The sequence below is a fragment of the Dendronephthya gigantea genome, unplaced genomic scaffold (genome assembly GCF_004324835.1).
Source record: "Dendronephthya gigantea isolate DGI-Jeju-01 unplaced genomic scaffold, DenGig_1.0 000042F, whole genome shotgun sequence".
Taxonomy (NCBI): Eukaryota; Metazoa; Cnidaria; class Anthozoa; order Malacalcyonacea; family Nephtheidae; genus Dendronephthya; species Dendronephthya gigantea.
The window spans coordinates 1,829,122-1,844,973 of NW_021163052.1; the positions used below are offsets into that span (position 1 = coordinate 1,829,122).

A 15,852-nucleotide genomic window follows, 5' to 3' on the forward strand; every position below is an offset into this window, starting at 1 on the left:
AATGAAATCCATTTTTGTAATACTACAATGTTCACAACTGAATACTTTCATTGGCCAATCATATGTCAACTATATCGCAGACAACACTAACTATAGCTCATCTTAAAAGATAACTACCTTTTCATACAACTGAACTAGTCCTGGGGCGCACATTGGGGGAGGGAGGGTGATACCCCCAGAGTTTGTGAAATTAGTGTTATAATTAGCGAACCCGGCGATTCCTGGTGACAGATCTATAGGCTATAGCCGAAATAAATAGCAACCCAAAATAAAGCTTCCAAAGGTTTTAAATTTAAAAAAATCCTGGCGCCTTCAACGAACGCGGGAGACTCCAGACACAGAATACCTATCAGAAGAATAACTCTATACTATTTTTTCGTAAGTGTGATTCGTCATGATTCGTCACTTAGCAAGTGCATTTTTTGAGGCAGTCACCCCCCTGCCAAAATTTAGCAATATGGCGCGCGCGATATTCCCTTGCTAAGTGACGAAAAAAATGCACTTGCTAAGTGACGAATCATGACGAATCACACTTACGAAAAAATTACAGGAGTTCTACTTCTGATAGGTATTCTGTGCTCCAGATATACTTTTTATATGCGCCCCTGATCCAGTTTAAAAAAAGTCATTTGATACTTCATGCAAATAAGGACTTTTAAGGCCGAGTTTTCTTTGTAAGACGCGAAGTTTCGAGAAAACCGCATCCCAATCCATGTATGTGACCTGAATCCATCTTTTGAGAGGCCCTGCTGTTGTATCAAGGGCCGTTCTTCCGTGTAGGACCCTTGTGTTTTGAATTACGGCTATCTGGCCTGGGCTCATATGGTAATCGACGGTGTTTTCTGGTGCATAGAGTATTTTCATGAGTTCATGATAAGCATCGTGGAATTGAAGAAGTTGGTCGACGGTTGTGTACTTGTCAATCTCTGACATCAGCATGTTGCTGACGATGAAATCCGTGATTCGTCCATGTTTGTTTGTTCTAGGAAATCAGAAAAGTAACATTCTCTAAAAATCAGTCATTTTCTTCTACTTATCGGATTTCAATCCATAGATTGTGGGATTAGATGCACATCACTGCTGAATTTGTTCCACGAGCGAGAAAAATTTCTTGAAGAAGAAAACAGTGGATGAAATGCACAAATGCTTCGTGAAATAGAAGAGAGACGACATCATGAAAGACGAATGGTCGAACTTCGCGAGAATACATTTTGAGGACATGTTTTTGACACAAGTGCATGAAAAACCAATAACAGACGAAGCGAAAGGCGAGGGGTTGGTTCCCCCATCGCTCCTGGAATTGTTCATTTATTTAAAAGCTAGCGAGCTTTCTTGGCATCGAGTTACACAAATTGATTCATTGAAACTTACTTGATAATGGGGTTGGAATAACTTATGGAATATTCCCCGGTGACATTTGTTCCTTCGTCAGCAAATTTTACCTCGACGTTTTTTAAAAGATCGAATGCCTCAGGGCAGGTTTGTTTCAGCTGTTTAACGACATTAAAACCATCAACGTAAAGACTTATACCACCCCTCTCCTGGTCTGGTTGATCGATACAATGTAATGCTGCAATCTAGTTTAGAATAATTTGAAATCAGAACAACTTGAGAAGAAAATCGTAAAGGCATCGAGTAATAGTTGTGGTTATTGGTAGTTGTTGGTTGTTGTTGTTGGTTGTTGTTGTTGTTGTTGTTGTTGCTGTTGTCGTTGTCGTTGTTGTTGTTGTTGTTGTTGTTGTTGTTGTTGTTGTTGTTGTTGTTGTTGTTTTTTGTTTGTTGTTGTTGTTGTTGTTGTTGTTGGCTGTTATTGTGGCTTCTTGTTGTTAATTGTTGTCGCTATTAGCCTTTCTCACGATGACGAATATGTCGCCATTTTAAGGGTACTTTTTTCAAAACCCTGAACGTAAGGGCGACTGTCTTTAATCTTAGGATGAATTTATTCTTCAAATGGCCTTTTGATTCTAGAAATATTGCTTCTTATGTTAAATCATAATTTTTAAACGCATTTCAGAAAATTGAAAGTACCCCAAAACGTCATCGTGAGAAAGGAGAATTGGTATTGTTTTGCGGTTGCTGATGTTGCTGTTGCTGTTATTTGCTATTGTTGTTATTTGCTATTGCTTTCGTTGTTATTCTTATATATGTTGCCGTTGTTGTTATTATTGTCGCCTTGTTGCTGTTTTCCGCCGTTGTTGTTGTAGTTGTTGTTGTAGTTACTGTGGTTGTTGCTGTGATACTGGATCAAATCCGATCAATCTTGCCAGTAACGACCCTTACGTCAACCAGTGCAGGATACTTACAGACGGCGGTGAACAAACATTTGATATATCGGTGTGGAAATATAACGCGTTGTTCGTGTAGCTGATATTGGTAGGGTTGTCAACAACTTTGGCATTCCAGCAATCCCTGGAACGATAAAGCGAGTAATAACGAATGATCGGGCCCGTAAAATGGCATCGTTATTTCTTCTTTAGGGAACTTTAAACCCATGTGACTACGGTTCCCACTAAGGTTACGAGATCATTACTTTTAAGTAATGTACCGGAGTTTTTCCTTAATAGACCGGCACTAATAGACAGATAAATAGAGAAAACAGATAAATTCTAAACGAAAATGGCAATCGGAAATGAAATGATATTGTAGGGTACACAATAGCTACTGCTACTCGAAAATAATAATGTGAATAAGAAAAATCAATTCGTTTCTTGAAACAATGCACCTGAGAACGTAACCGTAAAAAGTAGTGAGAATAGGCAAATGTAATGGATCGTAGTTGCTGTACCTATGGCTCTGATGTGCCATAACGGAATTTTTGCCAAAAAATTTTTTCCATTTCAGTTTATTTATGCGTATTAAATATACTACCTAATTATAATTAAAATCTACTTATTTTTGATACAATAAAAGATGACACAATTTTTTAAAATTGTTCAATAATGTTAAGATATTTACTTCAGTTATACGAACATGCATTTTTCTTCGTGTTAACAGTATAACTAATTTAGCCTATAGTTTTTTTTTACTAAATGTTTAATTACCTATAGGGAAAAATTAAAATCAATAACTACAGGCCACAGCTCACATAGGCATCTAAAATGTGAAAGAACTGCAGTTTTGTTTTGTTACAATTTTTTTTTTCGGTCGGGAAACTTCGTGCTACTTCGTGCTTCGTACTATGTAATGGTTTGAGAGGAACCCCTTGCTGTGATGAGTTATTCTTGCCCATTTATGTCAATGACTTCTCATAAAAGTACACGTCACAGTATTCGAATTTCTCCGAACTGTTTAACGACAAATCATTAAACAGAAGCTGAGATGTGCATTTTACCAGGGATATATCAACGAAGCACGCAAAAAGGAATGTTTCGCCTGGGTTGGTTTGCATCGCATTCCTCAACTGCGCGACAATGTGGGCTTTGAGCAACTCTTCGTCACGTGTGTAACACGTGGTGACCAACTGAAGACATTTCAGAAGAGGACACCACTGAGAATGACTCAACGATTCGACGGATCTGGATGACATAGATGCGAAAATGGAATCACTCTCCTTCGACAACCCATTCGAAATATTAGACGCAAGAGCTTCTAATGGTTCCCAATTAACGATAAATTTATTCTTGAACAGGATACTAGCAAGCTTACCTTGTTCGAGAAAGCTGGACAATTCAAATTTACTTAAGCGAGGAAAGTCCACGCGCAAATTTGCCCAGAGCTTCTGAAGACTGAAAGATAGCTCAGATGAGTTTCCATCCACGAAACAACGATAAATTGCAACTTTATCCAAGAAAAAGTCCTTCGACTTTTTAACAATGTCGATGTGTTCTACTGCAGTTGCTGACATTGCAAATCTTTCAACTTTTACTCGTGGAAAATTCTGTTTCACGTAATCTCGACTCTTTTGGATCAATTGTTTACCGATTCCCTGGCGACGATAGCCGAGATGTACCCGAAGTCCTTGAACAATCACTGTGTTTCCTTCGTCGACAAAATGCATAACTTGTAGACCCACAGCCTTGCCATTTTTCTCTGCGATTAGAATTCTTCTATGCGGGTCTTTCAAATAGTTTAAAAACTCGACGTTGATGCAATCATAGCCCCATAAATTCCTTCTGACATCTCATAGATGGCTGGTAGGTCATTCTCGTTAGCCAAACGAAACAAAAGCTCTTCACCCATGTTGAAAATGTTTTAAACGTTTTGGTTGAAGTGTTGACCGGGCAGTCTATATATAGACATATCATATAAGAAAAACGGAGACCAGGAGTCATTACGAGTATGACACAGTTCTGAGTTACGAACTTGTGGTAGAACGACTTACCGTTATAAACTGATTATACAAACAAGTTGTGATTGATTTTATCAAAGTGTGATTTTATGTAAAGAGAATTCTTGTGTCAAGATTTTGTTTGTGTTCTGAATACACACATTATTTTGTTCTCTAAATACACATCTTCACGAAACCATGGCCTTTTATTCCAGAGAGCACACAGAGATTGAATATCTTCGTCCGCTACTTCGTGTGATATGGTTAAATTAATTATAGACCTCGCTCTTTAATTATACATTCAGTAAGTTTTCTTTCTTTTCTTTCATCGCCGCAGGCCATGATTTGCCCGGAAAGCAAAATAAAATTTTCTTTAATATATCGTTCAATTTTTAACCAAATTCTATCAAATTTTCATTTATTAGAGAGTAGTAAGCCCCACCTGGGTAATCAACTTCAGTTCTACCTTGTTCTAAATCTCATTGTGTTCGAAATGAACTATAAAGAATAGTGATTTTATTTGCTACGTTGTGAGGTTATTCAGTGGCGTGACCCGCCTGAAGATTTGTCATGCTGTATGCAAATTTCATGTTATTATTATTCATTTCTTTAGAAATAACAAAATATTAGCATAGCATGACAAAGGTTACTATGCGTGCATGTCTGAAAACCATCAAAAGCTTTTCCTATCAAAATCGAAGACATGGCTTCTTTTTCGAGAACAAGCTTATCTTAGGGGCTGTTTACATGAGCCCGGTTACCCGAGATTCAACGAAGCGTGAGAGGACTTTGAAGTATTGAAATAAGTCTTTATGACACCAAACAAGCACATGCTGTTGTTGTGATGAATATAAGACTGCCGTTATCTGCTCATTTCAATACCTCAAAATCATCTCACGCTTCGTTGAATCTCGGGTAACGGGGCTCGTGTAAACAGCCCCTTAGGGCCTGTTTACATGGAGCAAGTTATCCCGGCTAGGCGAGGTGAAAACTGCATATAATGAAAGACTAATCAGGTTAAGCCTTTCATATGATCTACCTCGCCTAACTCGCTCCATGTAAATAGGCCGTTACAGCGATTTACAAGCCACCGTTAATCCTGAAGTTTTTATCACGTTTGTTTACGTTTCAAACTTTTGGGTTTAACCGGAAACGTCGAGTGTTGAGCTATCAACCAATCCGGTACACTGTGATATTTCGACAGTTTTGACAGCATGGGTGGGACCGACCTGTCAATAAATTATGATTTGTGGCACTTCACTCGATGCAGGAATATTCTAAAGGTTTAAAGAGTCTTAATTTCGAGTGGTATTATACACACTTCAAATTCAAGCCAGGAACAGTTGATGGAAAAATGAGTCAACCATAGGTCCTTCGGCAGGAATCGAACCTACGCTTTTGCGATGCCGGTGCAATGCTCTTGCCACTGAGCTACAGAGGTAGCTGACACGCTTGCTCTTGTCAGCTACCTCTGTAGCTCAGTGGCAAGAGCATTGCACCGGCATCGCAAAGGCGTAGGTGCGATTCCGACCTGTCAATAGTTTAACATTCGATGTTTCCGGTTAAACCCGAAAGTTTGACATGTAAACAAACGTGATAAGAACTCGGTGGCTTGCAAATAGCTGTATAGATGAGCTGTATCATGGATCAAATTTTAGTGGAAAAGATTCCAATCGCAAAAATACCAGAAATTTCAGGGTTTTTTAAAAGATAATCGATAGCTTGTGTATTTGAATTGGAGGTTATAATGCCTATAATTATATCTTTATGTAAATAGTATATATACTGTAGGGTCAGGTATAATCAATAACTTAAATTATATACGCCAGAGTGGACATAGCTGCGACAGGTCTCTGGCAGAGATGTGAAAAAGAATTTTTTGATGGCAGGGTGTTTAATCCTTACGGCTTACGCTTCAACACATCGACGCTAGACTCTTACCAGCTCGTTTAGCACCAACGAACGTGAGAAGAAACGTCAGTACAATCAAAGAATTGTTGAAGTTGAGCATAGATCCCTCACCCCTGTCGTTTTTAGTGCCTAAGGGAGACTTCTCACTTCCTTTCGTTCCTAGTACCTCCATCGTTCTCAACTGGTTATGCCAAAATCGAGCTAGGGTTGTGTGTGTCTGTGGTAGTCGTTCTTGGAGAACTGTAAACATTCATTCAACTACAGATATCCCGTTGTCGGAATAGAACTCAAATATTACTTAATTTGGTTTGCTGTAGTTTATATTTAAGTTTATATACATGATTTGTTTACTTATTAAGACATTTCTCTTATTTATATTGTGCATGCATTATAATAAGTATATGATTTGATTTTGTTGATCTAAAAGCATGGGGGGATTTGAAACAAGTGTTTATACAAGTAATTTTATTATACAATACGTTTGATGTTTCTTGTCGAGCTCAATCTTGTCTAACATATCTAAGAAACTAGAGCACTCACTTGCAAAAACACCTAATGAGCTTATTGAGAGATGAATTAATTTTACGTCACAAAAATAATAATTACAATGATATAAAGAAAGCGTTCACAAAATATGGATCGCACGTGACGTGCCGAAATTGACCTGCTTAATTCTTAAACCTGGCGCACACTGGTCAACTTTCCACTAGGCGAGTTTATTCGCGCCACACGAAGCGATATATACGGTTCCAACTAAGGTTACGAGATCATTACTTTCTAGTAATGGACCGGAGTTTTTCCTTAAAACAGATAGATTCTAAACGAAAATGGGCAATCTGATATTGTAGGGTACACAATAGGTGCTGCCACTCGGAAGTAATAATGTGAATAAGAAAAATCAATTCGTTTCTTGAAACAATGCACCTGAGAACGTAACCGTGAAAAGTAGTGAGAATTGGCAAATGTAATGCATCGTAGTTGCTGTATCTATGGCTCTGATGTGCCATAACGGAATTTTTGCCAAATTTTTTTTTCTATTCCAGTTTATTTATGCGTATTAAATATACTACCTAATTACATTATTACTTTAAATCTACTCATTTTTGATACAATTTTACAAAGGAATTTTTTTAACTGTGCAATAAAGGTAAGATATTTACTATAACAGTTATACAAACATGCATTTTTCTTCGTGCTGTGTTTGTTTACAATATCAGTAATTTAGCCTATAGTTTTTTTACTAAATGTTTAATTACCTATAGGGAAAAATTAAAATCAATAACTACAGGCCACAGCTCACATAGGCATCTAAAATGTGAAAGAACTGCAGTTTTGTCTTGTTACAATTTTTTTTTCGGTCGAGAAACTTCGTGCTTCGTACTATGTAATGTTTTGAGAGGAACCCCTTGCTGTGATGAGTTATTCTTGCCCATTTATGTCAATGATTTTTCATAAAAGTACACGTCACAGTATTCGAATTTCTCCGAACTGTTTAACGACAAATCATTAAACAGAAGCTGAGATGTGCATTTTACCAGGGATATATCAACGAAGCACACAAAAAGGAATGTTTCGCCTGGGTTGATCTGCATCGCATTCCTCAACTGCGCGACAATGTGGGCTTTGAGCAACTCTTCGTCACGTGTGTAACACGTGGTGACCAACTGAGGACATTTCAGGAGAGAACACCACTGAGAATGACTCAACGATTGGACGGATCTGGATGACAGAGAGGTGAAAATGGAATCACTCGCCTTCGACAACCCATTCGAAATGTTAGACGGAAGAGCTTCTAATGGTTCCCAATTAACGATAAATTTATTCTTGAACAGGATACTAGCAAGCTTACCTTGTTCGAGAAAGCTGGACAATTCAAATTTACTTAAGCGAGGAAAGTCCACGCGCAAATTTGCCCAGAGCTTCTGAAGACTGAAAGATAGCTCAGATGAGTTTCCATTCACGAAACAACGATAAATTGCAACTTTATCCAAGAAAACGTCCTTCGACTTTTTAACAATGTCGATGTGTTCTACTGCAGTTGCTGACATTGCAAATCTTTCAACTTTTACTCGTGGAAAATTCTGTTTCACGTAATCTCGACTCTTTTGGATCAATTGTTTACCGATTCCCTGGCGACGATAGCCGAGATGTACCCGAAGTCCTTGAACAATCACTGTTTTTCCTTCGTCGACAAAATGCATAACTTGTAGACCCACAGCTTTGCCATTTTTCTCTGCGATCAGAATTCTTCTGTACGGGTCTTTCAAATAGTTTAAAAACTCGACGGTGATGCAATCATAGCCCCCATAAATTCCTTCTGACATCTCATAGATGGCTGGTAGGTCATTCTCGTTAGCCAAACGAAACAGAAGCTCTTCACCCATGTTGAAAATGTTTTAAACGTTTCCCCCGTGGACTAGAAATATTTGTAGGCGACAATTGTCACGTACGAATGAAATGTGTAATATGATGGGTTTCGCATAAGAACGAAATACAACGAATTACGAAATGTAAATTACGACGAATTATGACGAAATATGTTACAAGAAAAGCAGCCTTTATGAAACTTTAGCGGTTTTATTACGTGTAAAAATGAAAATTAAAACTAAAAATTAAGATCCGGCTGAAGGAGAACGAAAAGTCCATAAACATACGATTACTCCTTGTTTCGTTTTCATAACCATGTTTTTAACAATAATATTCGTGTTTTTCATTATTCATTTCTTTTCAAATTGGTTGTTTTTACGCTCTGTGAACATTAATATATGAATATGTCCACCCCACTTATCAATGCTGGCGACGCCACTGGTTAGGTCTCGCCGATGTTTACGACTATTAAGAGAAGGGTAAGACACTGAAATGGCTATTTTCAAAGATCTATAGAGGGATCAAATCCCAAAATTTCCACTCTTCGCGCCAACTAAAGTAATGCCTTGTGAGTCTAAACTCCTCAACTTCTTAATAAAAATTCTGTTTTGCGCCATTCTGTTTCGTCTGATTAATCGTCTACATAGTTCGTCTAGATAGTTTGTCTTGTTTTTTTACTCAGACGGATTATCTGCATGTCAGCCGGATTATTCGCCCAGAGGGATAATCCGTTTCTAGTCTAAATCGGGCTATTCATAGTCGCGTACGTTGGAACGAGATAGGAAAAATTGTGCCAAAATTCAGTTTCTGAAAGACTCAATTTCATTTTTATAAAGCAATCATGCTATCATATGTACTTTTGAGGGTGAATCTCCCTTTGACATTGCTGACCATCGCATGCATGATTACCCATATACTACTTATCATGCAGCAGCTATGACTATATGTAAGATATATATACGACTTACTTTAGTTCGGGCGCAACAGTTTTGGAAAAAGTATTGGCTCTTGTTTTTTATTCGAGCAGAATGAAAACACAACAACTCAGGTGGCCTTTTATATTTTCGTATAATGAAACTTTAATTGGGTTTGTGTAAACTGAAAATTCCAGCCGGATGCAGGCATAAACATACAGAGTCCCCCAGCACCCCCTCCCCTCCCCCCGGGCCGAATATAGCGAGCCACTAGCACGGCTAGGGTCTAGGGGTTTGTTCCGCATTCGCGCCTGCACGTCATGGTAAAAACGCGATGTTCATTGCATGACTGTGAAAGAGTCAATTCCTACAGAAATGACGATAGTTAAAATGACCTGAAATTGGCATTAGCGCAAGCGTCACAAACATACTGAAACTGTGAAAGAATCAATTCCTACAGAAATGAATAGTTAAAATGACCTGAAATTGGCATAGTTTATTTTGATATGGGGTTTATGTAACTGCTGTTTTAAATCACTTTCGACCGCAATGCGCGCTGTTTATGTAAATAGGTTCGCCATGTTACTGTAAATAGCTTAGTGATGCGGCAAACTGTCGTACTTGCAAAAACACGTATGAAACAACAATTTCCACTTACCCAAAGTTTGTCTTCCTTCCCCAACCGATCTTAGCGACCATTTCCAAAACTACGCCATCACGTTGAGGTGCATTGTTAAGCATAATCATACCCCGTTGATACAGATCGTAAAGCGAATCGAAAAGACAGCGGTGATCATTCATGATGTCATTGTAATCGTAAGACGGTATTGCGTTTTGCATCGTTTCTCGGTTCCACAACATCAGTTCATCTTTCACAAGATCATCCACATTCCCGCCTCTTTTTATCCTGCTTTCTGGCATTCTCATTCGTAAAAGAAATTCACTGGAATACTCGCTTTCATGCCCGTCTGGCCAAAGACACGAGAGCGTTTTCCCAGCGTCGGAAACTGTCGACTTCTTTAATGAAATGTCGACGCCAAATTCCACGATTGCATTGACGACGGTTTGATGCACAGAACACTGTGGACATTTGCAGCTGTCGCGCAGGAGGACATGAGGATATCGCGAGGTGACGCCATCGCTCCAAAATATTTCCAGACATCTTTTGTCTGCGGTTGTCTTCATATTCTTTATGGACGGTTTTGCCGAGTCGTCATTAAACTCTAGAATTAACAGAATGCAATTACATAACGTTAGTTACAAGCGTATCGAATATAGTTTAAAGGTATAGTTTTATACAACCAGCCCCTGGAAAGCAATATTTACAGCGATTCAAATAAAACGTCTCGGCAAAACAAAGTTAAAAAGCGTTTTACAACGTAGTTTTTTACCTCAATAATGAAATAATTTTAGGCCAATTTTTGACTTCTTTTGTACTTTAGATGCAGTATTAAAATGACTTATTTCTTCATCTGACACTTTGACAATAACAAATCGCTGTAATAATTAATCTAGTAATAATAGGTCGCACGGCTGATCGGAGGCCAGGATTTTGAATAATAATTATCATATTATTATGCAGTTCATATCACGTCACCGTACACGATAAAGCCCGCAGTTCAGCAGACTGAATTTTCCCCGTTTAATTTCCCCGGCCCCCTAATTCAGTCTGCGAGCAGGCTAGAAAATCGTGGTTTATTTGCAATATTCCGCCCTTTGTTGAGATTTAACTCCTCGAACTGGAGTTCATGCAATCTTTGAAGTGAAGCTGCCTTTGCTTCTAACGCTGCCTTTTTCGCAGCGTCTCTGGTTTTGGCACTCGCTGAACTTCTCGTCGAACTTGCCTTAGATTTTCTGGACCTTAAGGAACTGACGCAACTAATCGAATTCCTCGAGACGGATCTCAGCCGCAAAAAGTGTATTATCCTTCCGTTCCGTTGTTCGCTTAGCCACAGACGTACCTTACGTGGTGTACCTACAAGTTATTATAATTAATTAGACGTACCTTTGTTTGATGTTTTTCCGCTTCTTCTAACACAGTTGCGCAATAAAGAGTCGAGTTCGATTTCTCCTCTTGATTATCTAGCCTTTCGTGATAAGCTTTATGCGCGAGTTGAAATTCGTTCACAATTTCGTAAAGGTTGAAAATGACAGCCTGCAGCGAAGCTTGGATCTTCAATCTCGAAATTTCAATATTGAAATTTCTCGTTCATTGTATGGTCAGCGCGTGCGTTTATTTGTGAACAAAACACTCACAACAGTCTCTATATAACCATAAATAAATCATATAATATAGATAATACCTTGGCGTGAAGGATTGCTTGCTGTTCTTGATGTCGCAAAAGAACCGACAGACCTTAACAAACTAGTCCTATTTCTTCGCACTAAGAAGGCCTTTAATGTCTTGAGAAGCATTTCGGTCCGCCCAAGCGCAAGAGGCACAAACATAAACTGTAGCTAAAGCCTAAATGTGTACTTCGGTAATAGACTGATTGTCGCGAATTAGGTGATTAAAACGCATTCATCTATGTCCAACAGAATTGGTAGATATCAGCGCACATACAGTATAATTAGACAGTACAAAGACGTGAGATAATATTGCTATATGTAAATTGATACGTGGAATTTCAAAAGGGCAGTGAAGTTTATCAACGCCTTGGTGTTCTGTCTTTCTGTCTTGATATATAATGTTACAGATATATGATATAATTTGATAGTATTTCAAATCTACACTTATCAAATTTTGTCAGAATTGTTTATTGGAAGCCAAATTTTCAAGTCGAGTCAAAAAGAATGGGTTTAATCCATCTCTTCGTCTTCACAGTTCAAGGATATGTTTTTTAAGACAACCTTAAGCGCGTTAAGGCCATGTTACACGGCTCAATTTTTCTTGCAACTTGCAATGCAATAGAAGAATTGCATTGCAAGTTGCATTGCAAAATTGCACCGTGTAACAGGGCCTTCAGGCATCTCGATTGTGCATATTGCACAGACGTAAACATATTGTTTACATGAAGGGGAGATTCATCTATTATACGAATGTCTGAAGTACAATACTGATTAACACAATTAACACATTAACACAAAGGAATGAAAACCAGATGTTTCAATTTTATTTCATTCCAATTGTGTTTGGTGCGTGACCTTTGGGGTGAATACAGCAGTCAGAATTTTAACTCTTACTTTTTGAAACTCGTGTTCATCAGCACACCACTGCAGTAGCACCCCATCTTGCTTCGTGCATTGTTGGAAGTTCTTCCCAGGTGAAGGAATCAAATTTGAAACTTTCCGCAGAGTTCAGTTCATTCCCGCCATCGTCTTCACCTCCTATGACAAACACGGTGTCTTCAATCGTTGCTGCCGCACATCCTTTCCTCTTATACTTCATATTTGGTAACATGTGACTCTTCTGCGTCGTAACATTGTATATTAATACTCTGTCCATTGGTTCACCATCAGTGTCGACGCCTCCGAGTAAAATTACATTGTCATCGCCTCGTTTGACGGCGGCCATGTCACTCACAGGGTAAGGCAATGGTGCTAACTCTTGACATTCACACCTCTCAATATCATACAGCAAAACACTTTCAAACGTTTTTCTATAGTTCATGTCTTTTCTACCTCCCAGAATGACAATCTTATCACCAAACAGCGAGGCACAATGTGACCATCTTGGCTGGGGCATGGTAGCCAGCTCTCTCCTGGTATATGGTGGGACAAGAGAAACCTCTGTAATCTTGTTTGAATACGCACCGACGCTACAATCATACCCTCCAATTACTATTAACCGTCCATTATAGACGAAACTGGAGTGACCATATAACGACGAGGATAGTTCAGCAGGAACGATTTCCCAGGTTATTGACTGATCAACGTGAACAGCATTCGTTGATATTTTCTCAATTGCTTTCGATCCACTGCCTAAAAAACCACCAATGACGAAAATTTGATTGTTGTAAACAACCGAAGATGCTACCTGACGACATTCTTTCATCGGTTGAAGCAGCGTCCACGTTGCAGTTGAGGGATCGAACATCTCAACGGAATTCAAACATTCACTATTCTTGCCTCCAGCAACAACAATCTTCGCCTCTCTTTCAGTTCTACCAGCTTTTGCGAAACCTTTTTTTACGCCTTCTCGCCCAGCCAGAACTACGTGCAGTGTTTGCTCTGTCAAAAACTCCAACTGTTGCGACAACTGATTTAAAGTTTTCTTTATTTCTATATTGTCCGCTTTGAGTTCCTGGTTGCTTTCTTCCTGCTTATTGAGTTGTTTGTGAACAAGTTCAACTTTTGCGAGTACATTTTCCTCCACTGCTTTAATGTTTCTCTCACTTCTTTTCAGCTTTTCCCCGACTTCGTTCAACTTTACATTCATCGCAGCCAAATTATTTTTAACCACATCCATCCCACGACTTATACCACTGCAGTTGTGACATTTAATCCTACGTTTTTCACACGCACCCCCGTCGTGATGCATTAAGTCTTGCCTATTCACTTCCAGACCACAGCCTTTATTCGCACAGACCACTGGAGAAAACGCACATTCGGCAACATGCCTTTCAAGATCTCCTAACTCGACAAACATTTCACAACCGCGGTTGAAGAATTCGCAGCGAATCTTCAACTCTGAAAGTAGGTTTGTCAAGGTCCGCGATGCATGAGTTAAAGTATTGACTGTCAGTTGCTCCATACATACCGGACATGTTCGAGAGTTCGCAAGATGTCTGGTGATACAAGCTCGACAGAACAAGTGTTCATTACGTCGACACATGACTGGATGTTTCATGACATTGTAGCAAATACCACAATGAAATGTCTGGCTAACAGGATATTGAAATAGTTCATCTTCATAACCTGTTTCGTACGATTCCATTTCCTGTTTTCACCTGTTCAAAAAAGCAACAGGATTAGAAATTAGAATATACCTAGCCACTGATCTTAAGAATATTGGAAAATGCATCATTAAAATCTAATAAAATAAATAGAATAACTAGTGAGCTCACACCAATATGGCTGCTTCAAATCCAATAGATCTTTCTTATAATGACGTCAAACGCGAAAAGTCTGATGTTACAAGAAATTTGATTGGTTCCACAAAACTAACGGCCGGGCCAATTAAACTTCGTGTAACATCAGACTTTCCACGTTTGACGTCATGATGAAAACGGTCCATTCCACGCTCTACTTGCTAATTCAGATGCGATTCCTAACAATTCGGGTTGTGGAGAAATTGACAGGATTGAAAATATCAGCTTGATATTGATGTTCTGATTTCAAAGATAACTCATTCAATTCAAAAGCAAGCCTGTATACTTCGAAAAGCCAGTGCTCCGGAGTTGTTGTTTTTTGTCCAGCCAGTAAATATATCACGTTAAGCCCACAACAGTTCGCAAACCAATCTTATCACCGGATTTTAGATATCGCGTCTCGCAAATAGACTCGCCTAGCGGAAAACAGACTTTACGAAAAAACATTTCCGCATCTGAATCAAATCTCTCGACTAAATTGAACACTTTACATTCCCAAACGCCTGCATTCCTAATATGCGCCATTTCCAACACGCCGCATTTTAAGCATTCGCATTTCTACATCTCCGATGTGAGTCCACCGCACCGTCAATATGGATGAATGTGGACCAGGAATGTGAAGTCTTACGACAACATTAGACACACATTCATGCAAACAATACTACATTAATACTACATGAAGTAAAACATGTACCAAATATACGACGCCGACGTTATATAGAAACAGCGGTTGGTGACATGACACCAGCTTTAATTTATGCTGCCATACGGCTCTGACTTTGTTTACCAAATGGCGTGACTGGCGTCTATATCAAATACTTTACCGTGTTGTGAAATTGTAAGAATAGCAACATGTAGTATTTCTTACGTGTCGTAGATTTGGTGAATCTTAATAAGCTTGCTAGTGAGTGGTTAGAAGATATCTCAAACATACCTTGGCCTGCATGACTTAAATATTTGATATTTGTAAAGGAAAGATTATTTGCATCAACTAACACACACTTAAAGTTGATACTTTCGGTAAAATATACAGCAGGCAATTGTACATCAATCAATATCCTCTGCTTTAAAAAAGGCTAGAAGTTAAAAATTTGGTTGAAACTATAAACTTCAAGATCTCCAGGGATTTATCGATATTGAACTCAGTCAATGCATTTTAGTTGTATATTACTTGTATACAAATAGGCTACGTTTGTTCACGTACGCATGGCGCTATCGTTTAGCTTATAATATTTAAACTCATTCCCACCTTGGCTTTGGTTCCTTCTTCGAGTTTCAAATCACACTGGTTCATTTGAACGAGTAAAGAATTAAGAAGATATAGGTCTTCCAGAAGGCCAAATGAAATATTTCAGGTCAGTCT

The 15,852-nt window shown here is 38.7% G+C and overlaps 2 protein-coding genes across 4 annotated transcripts; both read right to left on the reverse strand.

The window, feature by feature from the left end:
• Window positions 1-145: 145 nt before the first annotated feature.
• On the reverse strand, window positions 146-11,771 carry LOC114526928 (gamma-butyrobetaine dioxygenase-like). Of its 3 annotated transcripts, XM_028548473.1 has the most exons (6): window positions 11,763-11,771; window positions 10,118-10,682; window positions 2,304-2,409; window positions 1,372-1,577; window positions 591-982; window positions 146-346 (listed from the first exon to the last, which is right to left on the reverse strand). In XM_028548473.1, the coding sequence occupies exons 2-5, from the start codon at window positions 10,642-10,644 to the stop codon at window positions 616-618; spliced, it is 1,206 nt and encodes a 401-aa protein (XP_028404274.1). In that variant the 5' UTR covers window positions 10,645-10,682; window positions 11,763-11,771; the 3' UTR covers window positions 146-346; window positions 591-615. The 3 variants fall into 3 exon arrangements, with proteins under 3 accessions (XP_028404274.1, XP_028404275.1, XP_028404273.1); XM_028548474.1 differs by having other exon boundaries at window positions 146-982; window positions 1,372-1,490; XM_028548472.1 differs by having other exon boundaries at window positions 146-982.
• A 646-nt stretch (window positions 11,772-12,417) lies between these two features.
• Window positions 12,418-15,814, reverse strand: LOC114526939 (influenza virus NS1A-binding protein-like). The gene is made up of 2 exons (XM_028548485.1): window positions 15,739-15,814; window positions 12,418-14,348 (listed from the first exon to the last, which is right to left on the reverse strand). The coding sequence occupies exon 2, from the start codon at window positions 14,333-14,335 to the stop codon at window positions 12,662-12,664; it is 1,674 nt and encodes a 557-aa protein (XP_028404286.1). The 5' UTR covers window positions 14,336-14,348; window positions 15,739-15,814; the 3' UTR covers window positions 12,418-12,661.
• Between the last annotated feature and the right edge of the window lie 38 nt (window positions 15,815-15,852).

Bases quoted from the DNA above. Each gene is read 5' to 3' on its own strand.
- LOC114526928 (XM_028548473.1), bottom strand. From the start codon at position 10,644: ATGAAGACAACCGCAGACAAAAGATGTCTGGAAATATTTTGGAGCGAT. The intron at 1,578-2,303 runs GTAAGTATCCTG...ATTCTAAACTAG, and splicing joins ATGTTTGTTCACCGCCGTCT to ATTGCAGCATTACATTGTAT. The intron at 983-1,371 runs GTAAGTTTCAAT...CTGATTTCCTAG, and splicing joins TATTCCAACCCCATTATCAA to AACAAACAAACATGGACGAA.
- LOC114526939 (XM_028548485.1), bottom strand. From the start codon at position 14,335: ATGGAATCGTACGAAACAGGTTATGAAGATGAACTATTTCAATATCCT.